Source organism: Heteronotia binoei, chromosome 21, assembly GCF_032191835.1.
Source record: "Heteronotia binoei isolate CCM8104 ecotype False Entrance Well chromosome 21, APGP_CSIRO_Hbin_v1, whole genome shotgun sequence".
Classification (NCBI taxonomy): Eukaryota; Metazoa; Chordata; class Lepidosauria; order Squamata; family Gekkonidae; genus Heteronotia; species Heteronotia binoei.
In genome coordinates, this window is record NC_083243.1 from 17344181 (window position 1) to 17357518 (window position 13338).

At 45.5% G+C, this 13338-nt stretch overlaps 1 protein-coding gene across 1 annotated transcript in view; it reads left to right on the plus strand.

The window, feature by feature from the left end:
• The window catches only part of PRKCH (protein kinase C eta), a 196689-nt gene extending 183859 nt beyond the window's left edge, over window positions 1-12830 (plus strand). The window contains exons 13-14 of the mRNA XM_060262476.1: window positions 8343-8486; window positions 12475-12830. Of these exons, the coding sequence (XP_060118459.1) occupies window positions 8343-8486; window positions 12475-12621 (291 nt within the window). The 3' untranslated portion in view covers window positions 12622-12830. The remainder of the gene's footprint in view (window positions 1-8342; window positions 8487-12474) is intronic.
• Window positions 12831-13338: the final 508 nt, after the last annotated feature.

Sequence of the window (13338 nt, forward strand, 5' to 3'; positions counted from 1 at the left end):
AAACAACAATGGTGATAGCGGGCATCCTTGCCTTGTTCCTTTACTCACTTTCAATTCTTTGGTAAGGTCTGCATTTATACACAATTTTGCATGCTGATCTGTATATATTGCTCTTGTCATTTTTATAAATTGTTCCCCTAAATTAATTTTTTCCATTACCGCAAACATAAAGTCCCAATTTAAGTTGTCGAAGGCTTTCTCTGCGTCAACAAAAAATAAGGCCACTTCTTTTTCCGGATGCTTTTCATAGTATTCCACAACATTAATAACAGCTCTTACATTGTCCCTTATTTGTCTTTTAGGAAGAAATCCCGCTTGGTCTTTGTTTATAAAGTTGGTCAGGTATTGTTTCAGTCGCTCTGCTAAAATTCTTGTATAGATCTTATAGTCATTATTCAACAATGAGATTGGTCTATAATTTTTTACGTTTGTGCTATCTTTATCTTCCTTAGGAATCAGAGAGACTACAGCTTCCCTCCAGGTCTTTGGGATTTTCCCTTCTTCTCTTATCGTGTTTAACAACTTCAACAGTTTGGGTGTTAATTCATCCTTGAGAGATTTGTAAAATTTTGACGTGAATCCATCTGGCCCTGGAGCTTTACCCTCTTGCATTGCTTTTATTGCTGCTTCTATTTCAATTTTCTCTATTGGGTCATTTAATATCTTTTTCATATGTTCCGTCAAAGGTGCCACCTGAATGTTTCGTAGATACTCTTCCACTTTTTCTTTACTTACATTCACACCCTTGAATAAATTTGCATAGTATTTAAAGAATTCTCTTTTAATTCCTTCTTGATCCACTACTGTTTTCCCATTTGCCATGATTTTATTTATAGTCTTATTTTCTTTCCTTTTTTTTAATTGCCAGGCCAGGTATTTACCAGGTTTGTTTGCACTTTCAAACGATTTCTGTTTCAAATTTTTTAAATTCCATTCTAATTCTTTATTCAGCAAATGTTTAACTTGGGATTGTAATATCGTAATTTCTTTTATTAATTTTTTCTTCCCTGGTCTTTTTTTTAAGTCCTTTTCTTTTTTATCTATTTCATTTTGCAGTGCTGACAGCCTTTCTTCTCTTGCTCTTTTGTCTTTATTATTCAATGTAATTAATATACCCCTCATTACTGCTTTATAAGTGTCCCATACTGTTGGATATTCCATATCATCCGTTTCATTTATTTGGAAGAATGCTGCAGTCTCCTTTTCTAAGAATGATACAGTGTCTTTATTTTGTAGTAAATCCTCATTAATTCTCCATCTTCTTGATTTTCTTTGCAATTTTGTTGACCAGCATATTGGATTATGGTCCGCCCAAACCTTTGGAAGAATCTCAATTTTTTTTGTTATGAGGCCCAAGCCTTGGGAACCCCACAACATGTCAATTCTGGAAAAAGAATTATGCCTTGCTGAGAAAAATGTATAGTCTCTTACCTCAGGGTTGAACTTTCTCCAAATGTCTTCTAGATTTTCCTGTTTAATCAACTCAAAGAAAGAATTGGGCAGCTTCCCTTCTTTATCATTCTTCTTTGGACTTGATCTGTCAAGGTTATTTTGTATTGTCCCATTAAAATCACCCATCATCAATACCTGGTCATAAGTCTCTTCGTCCATTTGTCTATTTATGTCTTTAAAGAATTTGTCTTTCGCTCCATTGGGTGCATAGAGTCCTAGTAGTAACGTTTTTTTCGCCTCTATCGTCACCTCAACAGCAATGTATCTTCCTTCTTTGTCTTTAAAGATTAATTTTGGGTCAAGTTGTTCTTTAATGTAAAAAACCACCCCTCTTTTCTTTTGCTCTGCTAGTGAAAAAAATTCCAACCCCAAATTTCTATTCCACAAAAATTTACTGTCCTTGCGTTGTATATGAACTTCCTGTAAACAAATTATATTACATTTTTGCTTTTTAATCCAATGAAATGTTCTCCTTCTTTTCTGTGGTGAATTTAGTCCATTTATATTCCAAGATAGTAATTTGTACTCCATTATGATGTTGGTTCTTTATTTTCTTCAAAAAAGCTATGCATCTCTTGTTCGCTTCTTATTGTAATCCTTTTGCCATTTTGTTCAAATCCAAGACCCTCTGGTATTATCCATCTATATCTTGTGCCCTCTGCACGCAACTGATCGGTTAGCTTCTTGTACTTTTTCCTATCGCTGATCACTTCTCTTGGTAGCTCTTTCATTATTTTAACTCTGCTCCCTTCTATTGCCCAGGCTTTTTGGTACCCTTTCCTCAAAATTTTCTCTGCCACTTCTTTTGATCTTAATCTTATGACGATGTCTCTTGGCAGACCTTTATTTTTCGCATAAACTGAGTTGACTCTGTAGGCACCCTCCAACATACTCTTAAATCTGTCAGGGTCTTCTTCTATGTACTCAGTGATGATATCCACCATATAGCCTTTTAAATCTGTGTCTTCTTTTTCAGGTACCCCTCTTAGACGCACTTGTGACTCCAGCAACTTACAGTCGTGTATTATGACCTTTTCTTGAATTTTTAGCAAGGCAGAGGCCTGTGTATCCACTTTCATCTCTACCTCTTTCACTTTATTTTGAGTCTCTTCCTTAAAATTCTCTATCTCCTTCTTAAGGTCTCCAACTTCTTTTTTAATATCTTTTTTTATTGCCAAATGCAATTTGTCCATAGCTTTTAACATTTTTGCCTCCAGAGCGTCAAATTGAGCCTGCATCTTGTCAAATGATTGGGCTCTTGCACGTGTTGTTCTTTCTACTGACATATAAAAAATCACCAAACCTTAAAAAAATCCCCACATAAAATTTAGCATCCAATCCAATAGCTTAGAGCCAGTTCTTTCAGATGAGACTAGTTTCGTTTTTCTCCCTTCTTCCTGAGCAAAGATATTGAATTTTAACAATTTTGACAGTTTTTCTCCCTTTTAAAATGGCAATCGTTATTTCTCTATGGTACAGTTCCAGCCTAGAGAGGTCTCTCTTCGTCTTTCTTGATCTGAGTCTTGGACTCAATTCCTTCCTAGTTCAAAGGTCGGATGTCACAGCTCTTGTTGTCCTTATAGGCTCTGATTTATTGTCCAGCCCCTTTTAGTTTCACTTCCTGTCACAGCTTAGACTGATCTCGTGTCTAATCTCGCAGTTTTTTGAGCTGCATGAAGAAACCGCAACCACAAAAATTCACAACAATATGTCCTTTCTCCAAAATATCTTTGAAGGCAATTGTTTTTACGGCGTTCAGTTTTCCCAAGCTGAATTCTTTTCCTGCTGTGCCCCCACTCAGCTCAGTTCATTCTAGGTTCTGCAGTTTATGGGCATATATACACGGCAACTCTCTTTTCTTTCTTCTGCGTCACCAGCCTCCCATTGCCAACTTTCACTCTTATCTTGAAAGGTTTTTTTTTTTTTTTTTGCTGTTGTTCACATCCAAAGCCACAGAGCTCAGCTTAACAAGGTAAAAGTTTTTTTTCCATTCAATTATGCTTTGCCTTCGTCTGTTATTAATCCACTCAGTGTTTAAACTATATTCAAAGTCTCTCAGAGTGAAGATAAGAATGATGAGTCTACCTTTTAGATGTTCTCAACTCCCCCGGCTGCTATTTTCTTGCAATTAAAATCAGTCCTTCTAGCGTGCTTGGATTCCGACAGCCTTAAGTGACCGAAGTCACTTTAGAGTCACTGCAGACGATGGTTGACATTCCATTGCCGGACATCAAGAAATGAAGGAGTCAGCTCCCTGACTGCTCCAGTTCGATATCAACAGCATTAAAGGAAGATAAGTCGTCTTGGGTTAACCCTTGCCTAGGGTTAATGAGCATAGACCTTATCAGGGGTCTTTAATACCCTGAACAGTGACAATAAAATCCCCCTCTGTTAGGGAGCTGCAGACTGTCTTCCAGCCAAACAGGAAGTCACCATCTTCAAGGACTTGAAGGGCTGTCCTATAGAGGATGGTGTAGAATTGTTTACTGTGGCCCCAGAAGGTAGGACCAGAACCAATGGGTTGAAATTAAATCAAAAGAGTTTCCAGCTCAACATTAGGAAGAACTTCCTGACCATTAGAGTGGTTCCTCAGTGGAACAGGCTTCCTCAGGAAGTGGTGGGCTCTCCTTCCTTGGAGATCTTTAAACAGAGGCTAGATGGCCATCTGACAGCAATGAAGATCTTGTGAATTTAGGGGGAGGTGTTTGTGAGTTTCCTGCATTGTGCAGGGGGTTGGACTAGATGACCCTGGAGGTCCCTTCCCACTCTAGGATTCTATGATTTTAGGAGCATCCGAGAAAACTCTAAGGTTTTCCCAGATTCTCCAGCAATTTGAGAGGGAAAACTATGGTACCCCCTCCCAGCCCGGGAACTTTGAAGTCCTAGGGGGGGACCTCAGCAGGGTATTGCCCTCCAAAGCTGCCCTTTCCTTGAAGGGAACTGATCTTTGTAGTCTGGGGACGAGTTCCAATTCTGAGCGACCTCCACGTCTCACCTGGAGGTTGTGTAACAAAACATGGGCTTTTTTCTTTCTTTCTTTTTTGTAGCTTTTAGGCCACGTCCCCCTGATGTAGCCAATCCCCCTGGAGTTTACAGGGCTCTTAGTCCAGGGCCTACTGTAAGCTCCAGGAGGAATGGCTACATCAGGAGGGCGTGGCCTAATAGGCAAAGGAGTTCCTGCTACAAAAAACCCCCCTGGCAAAACAGATGGAAAACACGGTCAAGGTTGAACAATCGCTTAAAGATAAACTGTGTACACAATAGAAAATAAATTCAACTTGTAATGTACTACAATTACAATGCTGGCGCAGAGTGGTAAAGCTGCAGTACTGCAGTCCTAAGCTCTGCTCACGACCTGAGTTCGATCCCTGTGGAAGCTGAGTTCAGGTAGCCAGCTCCAGGTTGACTCAGCCTTCCATCCTTCCGAGGTCGGTAAAATGAATACCCAGTTTGCTGGAGGGAAAGTGTAGATGACTGGGGGAGGCAATGGCAAGGAAAAGGGAAAGATCCCCTGTGCGAGCACCAGTTGACCCTGCTTTCACAGGTTTTCACAGCAGACCTTTTTATGGGGAGTTTGCCATTGCCTTCCCCGGTCATTACACTTTCCCCCCAGCCAGCTGGGTCCTCATTTTACCGACCTCGGAAGGATGGAAGGCTGAGTCAACCTGGAGCCGGTTACCTGAACCAGTTTCCGCTGGGATCAAACTCAGGTTCTGAGCAGAGGGCTCTGACTGCAGTACTGCAGCTTTACCGCTCTGCCACCCCGTAAAAAGCCTGCCGTGAAAACGTTGTGAAAGCAACGTCACCCCAGAGTCGAAAACGACCGGTGCTTGCACAGGGGGACTACCTTCACCTTTTTTTTAGAAACAATAATATTGAAAGTATACAATGAACAGTTCTCTGGCAGTTCAGTGTCATCCTTCTTCCCCCTCCCCCTTTCTCCCCAGTTGCAATACACATGCAATTCTTGTATAACAGTCCAATGCGTGGTATGCCAAAAATGCTGACGTGGAAGAAAATAATATTATTGAGATTCCTTCAAGATACGTTGCGTGGCTGTGGCAACGTGCTCCCTAGGCTTCTAATTAGCATGTTACGGATGCGAGGACGATCCGCTTGCGACATCTGTCACCCCGTCGATCCCTATTGATCACCAGGGTCTTGACTTATCATGTGTCCATAAACAACCTTCTTCCAGGCCACATTGCTGATCTAGGAACCTGAAAGGCGACCGTTGCAAGTCGAATTTGGTATCTCTCGCGTGCACGCAGGGCTTTTTTTGAGCCGGAACGCACAGGAACGCAGCTCCGGTTGACTCGGCACCGGGGGGGGGGCTAATATGCAAATGAATTCCTGCTGGGCTATTTCTTAAGAAAAAAAACCCTGTGTGAAACAATGGCGACGGCAGGGTGTGTGGCTTAATATGCAAATGAGTTCCTGCTGGGCTTTTTCCACCCCAAAAGCCCTGTGTACACATCTGATCTTTAAGTGACTGCCCACCTGGAGGCTAGAACCAAACAGGAGTCAAGCAGCACCGTTAAGAACAACAAAGTTTCATTCAGAATGGAAGCTTTTGCACGCATACATACGTCTTCAGACAAGGTATACAGGACGATGCTAAAAAGTAAATTAGGTGGACAAGAACATCATTCTAGGAAATATATGTCCTTTTGTCTTACCTAGACTTGTAGCAAAAGCAATTAAAAGGCAATTTTAATTACCTTTTATTGCTATCCGGACCAAACGGTCTTCTAATTTATTACACTACTTTGCCATTTGATCCTAACTTAGTACCAGTTTACACTTGTAACCCGCCAGCTGTACTCATTTGCATATTAGGCCACACCCCCTGACACCAAGCCAGCCAGAACTGCGTTCCTGCGCATCCCTGCTAAAAAAAAAATTAAAGCGCTGCAATAAATCAGGGCTTTTTTTGTAGCAGGAACTCCTTTGCATATTAGGCCACCCCCTGTAAGCTCTTGGAAGATTGGCTACATCGGGCGGGGGGTGGGGGGTGGCCTAATATGCAAAGGAGTTCCTGCCACACAAAAAAAAGCCCTGCAATAAATACGATATTTTAAAGGTTGGGATTTAATTCCCTTCATATAGAAGAAGATATTGGATTTATATCCCGCCCTCCACTTCGAAGGGTCTCAGAGCGGCTCAAAATCTCCTTTACCTTCCTCCCCCACAACAGACACCCTGTGAGTAGGCTTCCCAATCCCCAGGTCCCAGCGGGGGATCCCCGGGTTTTACAGGCTTCCCCCCTCCCCCAGCCAGCTGGCCGGCGGGGGAAGCCCCACCCCCACAGCCATTATACACCTCCATGAATGATTCCCATAGGGAATGATGGGGAATTGATCTGCGGGTATCGGGGGCTCTGGGGGGGCTGTTTTTTTGAGGTAGAGGCGCCAAATTTTCAGTATAGCATCTAGTGCCTATCCCCCCAAAACCCCCCAAGTTTCAAAAGGATTGGACCAGGGGGTCCAATTCTACGAGCCCCAAAAGAAGGTGCCCCTATGCTTCATTATTTCCTATGGAAGGAAGGCATTTTAAAAGGTGTGCTGTCCCTTTAAACGTGATGGCCAGAACTCCCTTGGAGTTCAATCATGCTTGTCACACCCTTGCTCCTGGCTCCACCCCCAAAGTCTCCTGGCTCCACCCCCAAAGTCCCCAGATATTTCTTGAGTTGGACTTGGCAACCCTACCTGTGAGGTAGATGAAGATATTGGATTTATATCCCGCCCTCCACTTCGAAGAGTCTCAGAGCGCTCACAATCTCCTTTATCTTCCTCCCCCACAACAAACACCCTGTGAGGTAGATGAAGATATTGGATTTATATCCCGCCCTCCACTTCGAAGGGTCTCAGAGCGGCTCAAAATCTCCTTTACCTTCCTCCCGCACAACAGACACCCTGTGAGGTAGATGAAGATATTGGATTTATATCCCGCCCTCCACTCCGAAGAGTCTCAGAGCGCTCACAATCTCCTTTATCTTCCTCCCCCACAACAAACACCCTGTGAGGTGGGTGGGGCTGAGAGAGCTCTCTCAGCAGCTGCCCTTTCAAGGACAACCTCTGCCAGAGCTATGGCTGACCCAAGGCCATGCCAGCACGTGCAAGTGGAGGAGTGGGGAATCAAACCCAGTTCTCCCAGATAAGAGTCTGCACACTTCACCACTACACCAAACTCAGAGTTGTGCACTGCAGATTTAAAGCAGGGTCACCGTCTTGTTCTCCCTATAAAGGAGCCCAGGAGAAAACTAATCCTACAGGGTCAAGGGGCATCTGGGCTTGTGCCAACGCACAGATTTTGGATGAAGACCAGGCCTCAGATGCAGCAGGAGCTCACGGGAGCACAGCTCCTGAACCTTTCTGATGGGCCCCCTTCCTCCCCACCTACCTTGTCCATTAAATAGTAGGTGCAGCTGCATAACAATCCCTGGATTAGGAGAGCGGGCAGCCAGCCCGTCACCAGGGGCTTTCCCACACCTCCAGCAGTCCTCATTAACCCCTGGAGAAGCCCACACCACCCTTTTGCCACTTCTTATGTAATTTTCGGCAGAGGGTGGCTTGCTGGCCTTTTGACTGTGTGTGGTGGGGGGGGGGGGCAAGGAGAGCCCCAGGCGAGTGAGGCCTGCTTGAGCTGGCTGGATCTCTAGCCAACCCAAGCAGGCCTCACTCTCCTGGGGCTCTCGTTTCTTGCATCAGCTTGCTTTTGGCTGGGGGCGGGGGCAGCATATGCTAATGAGTTATGCCAGTGAGCTCCACCACCTATTTTTCTACAAAACGACCCCTGATGACGACCGATTGGAAACTTCAGAGTGCACGACTGACAGCATCGCTCTCTTCCATGCTGTTTTTTTTTCCTTTCCTTTTTTGCTTTTCCAGTTCATGACGAAGAACCCCAAAAAGCGACTGGGCAGTAGCGCCTTGGGTGGAGAGAGGACGATCCTCCTGCATCCCTACTTTAAGGAACTGGATTGGGACCTGCTGAACACGCGCCAGATCGAACCACCTTTCCGGCCTCGGATCGTAAGTAGGGTTGCCAAGTCCAATTCAAGAAATATCTGGGGACTTTGGGGGTGGAGCCAGGAGACATTGGGGTGGAGCCAAGATCAAGGCTGTGACAAGCATCATTGAACTCCAAAGGGAGTTCTGGCCATCACATTTAAAGGGACGGCACCTTTTCAATTCCTTCCTTCCATAGGAAATAATGGATAGGGGCACCTTCTTTTGGGGCTCATAGAATTGGACCCCCTGGTCCAATCGTTTTGAAACTTGGGGGATACTTTGGGGAGAGGCACTAGATGCTGTACTGGAAATTTGGTGCCTCTACCTCAAAAAACAGCCCCCCCCAGAGCCCCAGATACCCACGGATCAATCCTCCATGATTTTCTATGGGAATAAATCTCCATAGGGAATAATAGAGTTCCCAGCAGACATTTCCCTCCCCTCCCCCAGCTTTCTGATGACCCTGAAGCGGGGGGAGGGCTTCCAAACCGGAGGATCCCCTGCCCCCACCTGGGATTGGCAACCCTAATCGTAAGTGAATTGGAATTTTTGTCAAGCGCGACTTTAAGCTTCTGCGTGCAGCAGTGATGCATCCAAGGTGCAACTAGCCGCTGGTTTATCTGGGGGAGGGGGTGTTTGAAAATAAACTTGTGTGACGCCCACGCCCAAAACACTGAAGAAGATATTGGATTTATATTGCACCCTCCACTCCAAATCTCAGAATCTCAGAGCAGCTCACAATCTCCTTTACCTTCCTCCCCTTACAACAGACACCCAGTGAGGTGGGTGGGGCTGAGAGAGCTCTCCCAGAAGCTGCGCTTTCAAGGACAACCTCTGTGAGAGCTATGGCTGACCCAAGGCAGTTCCAGCAGCTGCAAGTGGAGGAGAAGAAGAAGATAGAAGAAGATACGGGATTTATATCCCACCCTCCACTCTGAATGTCAGAGTCTCAGAGCAGCTCACAATCTCCTTTATCTTCCTCCCCCACAACAGACACCCTGTGAGGTGGGTGGGGCTGAGAGAGCTCTGACAGAAGGACAACCTCTGCCAGAGTTATGGCTGACTCAAGGCCATTCCAGCAGGTGCAAGTGGAGGAGTGGGGAATCAAACCCGGCTCTCCCAGATAGGAGCCCACACACTTCACCACTGCACCAAACTGGCTTCTCCTTTGCAACTGACAAAAGGAGTTTAGGCTCACAAAAACTCCCAGCCTGAAAATCCCATTGGTCTGTAAGGTGCCACTGGACTCAAATCTAGTTTCGTAACCAAAGTAATCCGGCTTTTCTTTCTACCGAGGGATAACTGGAACACTTAACTGTTTCAGACAACAGAGCCGTTTCTTGCACGATTTTTCTAAAGGTCACCTATCGCTTGATTCCTGGAGGTTCTGTCAATATTTCTGATTTTTGAAACTAGTCTCTTTTTGTAGCAGGAGCTTCTTTGCCTATTAGGCCACACCCTCCCGGTGTAGCCAATCCTCCAAGAGCTTACAGGGCTCTTCTTACAGGGCCTACTGTAAGCTCCAGGAGGATTGGCTACAGCTGGGGGGTTCGGTTTAATATGCAAATGAGTTCAGCTTAATATGCAAATGAGTTCAGCTTTATATGCAAAGGAGTTCTTGCTACAAATAAAGCCCTGGGAACAATGAAGCATCACCAATCGTAGGGGGTTGGTGGCCAGCTCTGGGTTGGAAATACCTGGAGGCTTGGGGGCGGAGTTTGAGGAGGGCGGGATTTGAGGATAAGACGGTCCTTAACTGGATACAGTTTCATAGAACCCATCCTCCAACAATTGTTTTCCTCCTGGGGAATGAATCTCAGTCACCTGGAGATCTGTTGTAATACCAGGATCTCTCCTGGCTCCACCTGGAGGTTGGCATTGCAGTTAAAGAGCTGCCGATTCTTCACAGACAACACAAAGCAGAAGCCGTAGATAGGGTACAGTTATAAGGAAAAACCCTGAACCCCAGACCCTAAGGCCAGTCTGCCTTGGCCAAGATACTTTTGAGATCTCTTTGGGTGCTCTCTGTTGTAGGGTTGTCAGTGGGAAGGAGTGGGGTTGCCACCTCCTGGTCAGGAAATTCCTGGAGATTTGGGGGTGGAGCCTGGGGAAGATAGGGGCCTCAGAGAGGTACATTGCCGTAAGAGTCCATTCTCTAGAGCATTCATTTTATCCAGAACTGGTCTCTGTAGTTTGGAGATGGGCTGTAATGCCAGGAGATCCCCAGGCCTCACCTGGAGGTTGGCAACCCTATTTTGTGTCTTGTGGGACTGTTATCATGGAGCAGAGGTGTTCCTTGAGACAGGTTGTAGCCTTATCAGCACCTTCCTGTCTAGGAGCTTAAGTGATGTTGGATGCTATTTTGGTAATTCTGTGATTCTGTAATTTTACAGATTTGTAATTAGGAGATTGGCAAGGCTGGATGCGGTTTGCTTAATGCTTCTGTAAGGTTTTTAATGTTGTAAGCCGCCCTCCCAGAGCCTGCTTGCGGGATAGGGCGGGGTATAAATTGAAAAATTAAATTAAATTAGATTAGCCAGAGCGGGGTCAGTAGGCATAGCACCCTTCCTGGACACTGAGTTTCCCCCTGTTAGAAGTTCATTGCGTTTAGCAGAGTAACATGGGGCGAACTACAATAACAGCCAGACGCACGGTTTAGCTTTAAAACAAAGTAAGTTTACTTTACTAGTGAGGGAAGGGAATGACTGGGAGTTCTAAGAAAACAACAAAGGATTCAGTATCTTATCTGACTCCTGAACTACATGTTGACTCTCTTGAGTCTCAACTGCAACCGCATGGAGATCTGAGGACTAGAGACAAAGGGCCATAAAAGTAACCTAATGCGTTCCCTCACCCAAATATATTGATTAGCCAATTAGGGTTTTTCCTTACAGGTCGCTATGCATATTGACACCTAGCCTCTGGAGGGAAAAGCGTGCAGACATTCTGATTGGTCCCAAAACTGACTGGCTAAACATCAGCATGCATAAATAAACAAACACTTAATTAACTCATGACGACAGGAAGTGAAATTGCCAAAAACCCAGCCCCCCCACCTAAGCGGTTGTCTTGCAAACCGGTCTTTTCTTTCATTGTCGTCATGAGAGTTTCCACTTATTTTTATAACTGGGATGTTCTCGGTTAAAACTAAGGTTGCCAACCTGAAAGCGGTGGTTTAGGGTTGCCAAGTCCCTCTGCCGCTGCGGCAGGGGAGTCCTCTCGCATGCGCTTTGTGCACGCAACACAATGGTGTCGCCCAGAAACGGCGTCATCGCACAGGGCACAGTGCGTTGGGGATGCTCTAGGATTCACGGTAAAAAAAAAAAAAATGTATGGTACCATAGAGTTTTTACCATGAATCCTAGAGCGTCCCCAGTGTGATGATGTCACTTCCGGGTGACATCACTGTGCAGGGCATGTCATGTGACAATGTGGCTCTTTGGGGGCGGGGATTCCCCCAGCAACCTGCTCCAGGCCTGCTGGTTGGGGCCCTCCAAACCAGGGAATCGCCCTCCCACAGTGGGAGCTTGGCAAACCTATGGTGGTTGGAGGTCTCCTGCTACTGCAGCTGATTTCCAGGCCATGGAAATCAGCTCACCAGGAGAAAATGGCCATCTTAGAAGCTTATGACGTTATGTCTCAAGCCCCACCCACAAAACCTCCAAGTATTGCTCAACCCAGAGGCGGCTAGTTAAAAAGCGTGTCAGCAGTGGCTGGTTTTTAGCTAATCCTTTGAAACTGGTATGAACAGCCGGGAAACAAACCAAGAGCCGGAATACACAGTGTTCCCTCTAAGCTGAGTTAGAGTGAGCTAGCTCACAATTTTTTAGCCTCCGGCTCACACATTTTTGTCTCAGCTCAGGAAAAATGGCCCCAGAGCAAACTAATTGATGCAGGAGCTCACCACTTTAATGCCAGTAGCTCACAGAGAAGAATGTTCGCTCACAAGACTCCACAGCTTAGAGGGAACATTGCACCTAATATGTTATTTTCTGTTTGTGTCTGGCAGAAATCCAAAGAAGACGTCAGCAATTTTGACCCTGAATTTTTAAAGGAAGAACCTGTCCTCACCCCCATCGAAGAAGGAATGCTTTCCATGATCAACCAAGAAGAGTTTAGAAACTTTTCTTATACGGACCCGGAGCTGCTGCCATAGCCGTGTCTAGGAGATCAGTACCTATTGGCCCCTGCACGTGCGGGGAAGAACTGCAATTTAGCCCTGCCTGGAAATCCGTGGGGCTAGACCATCCAGCAGATGTTTTCACCTCGAGGACAAGAGGAGCACAATTAACTTAATGTGGAAATGGAGGGCGTCGGAATTTTCGAAGCACAGAGAACAAATATTTATAGCAAGGCAGTAAATCTTCTGTGCGTGTGGGAAGAGGAATTCGTTGGAACTCATTGGTTCGGGGCAGCTAGATTTTTGGAGCGAAGTCTGGGGAATTGCTGGAAGCAGGAAACCACACTCTGAACTCAGCGGTCTTTCTATAGAGCCAGTCTCCTACATGTCGTCTCTCGGAATCAGAGTAGCGAAAGAAGCAGCGCTCGCTGCTCAGGTGGAACTATATCAGGGAATCATTACTCACGGCCTCGACCTTGCTTAGTAAATATATTATCCCTTTCCATAAGGGCGCATGGGAACTCTCTGAACATTTAGGATCATAGAATCATAGAGTGGGAAGGGATCTCCAGGGTCATCAAGTCCAACCCCCGGCAGAATGCAGGAAACTCAGAAACACCTCCCCCTAAATTCACACGATCTTCATTGCTGTCAGATGGCCATCTAGCCTCTGTTTAAAAACCTCCAAGGAAGGAGCCCACCACCTCCCAAGGGCTTCTGTGATTATTTCGTTATGCAAACAGAACAGAAGTG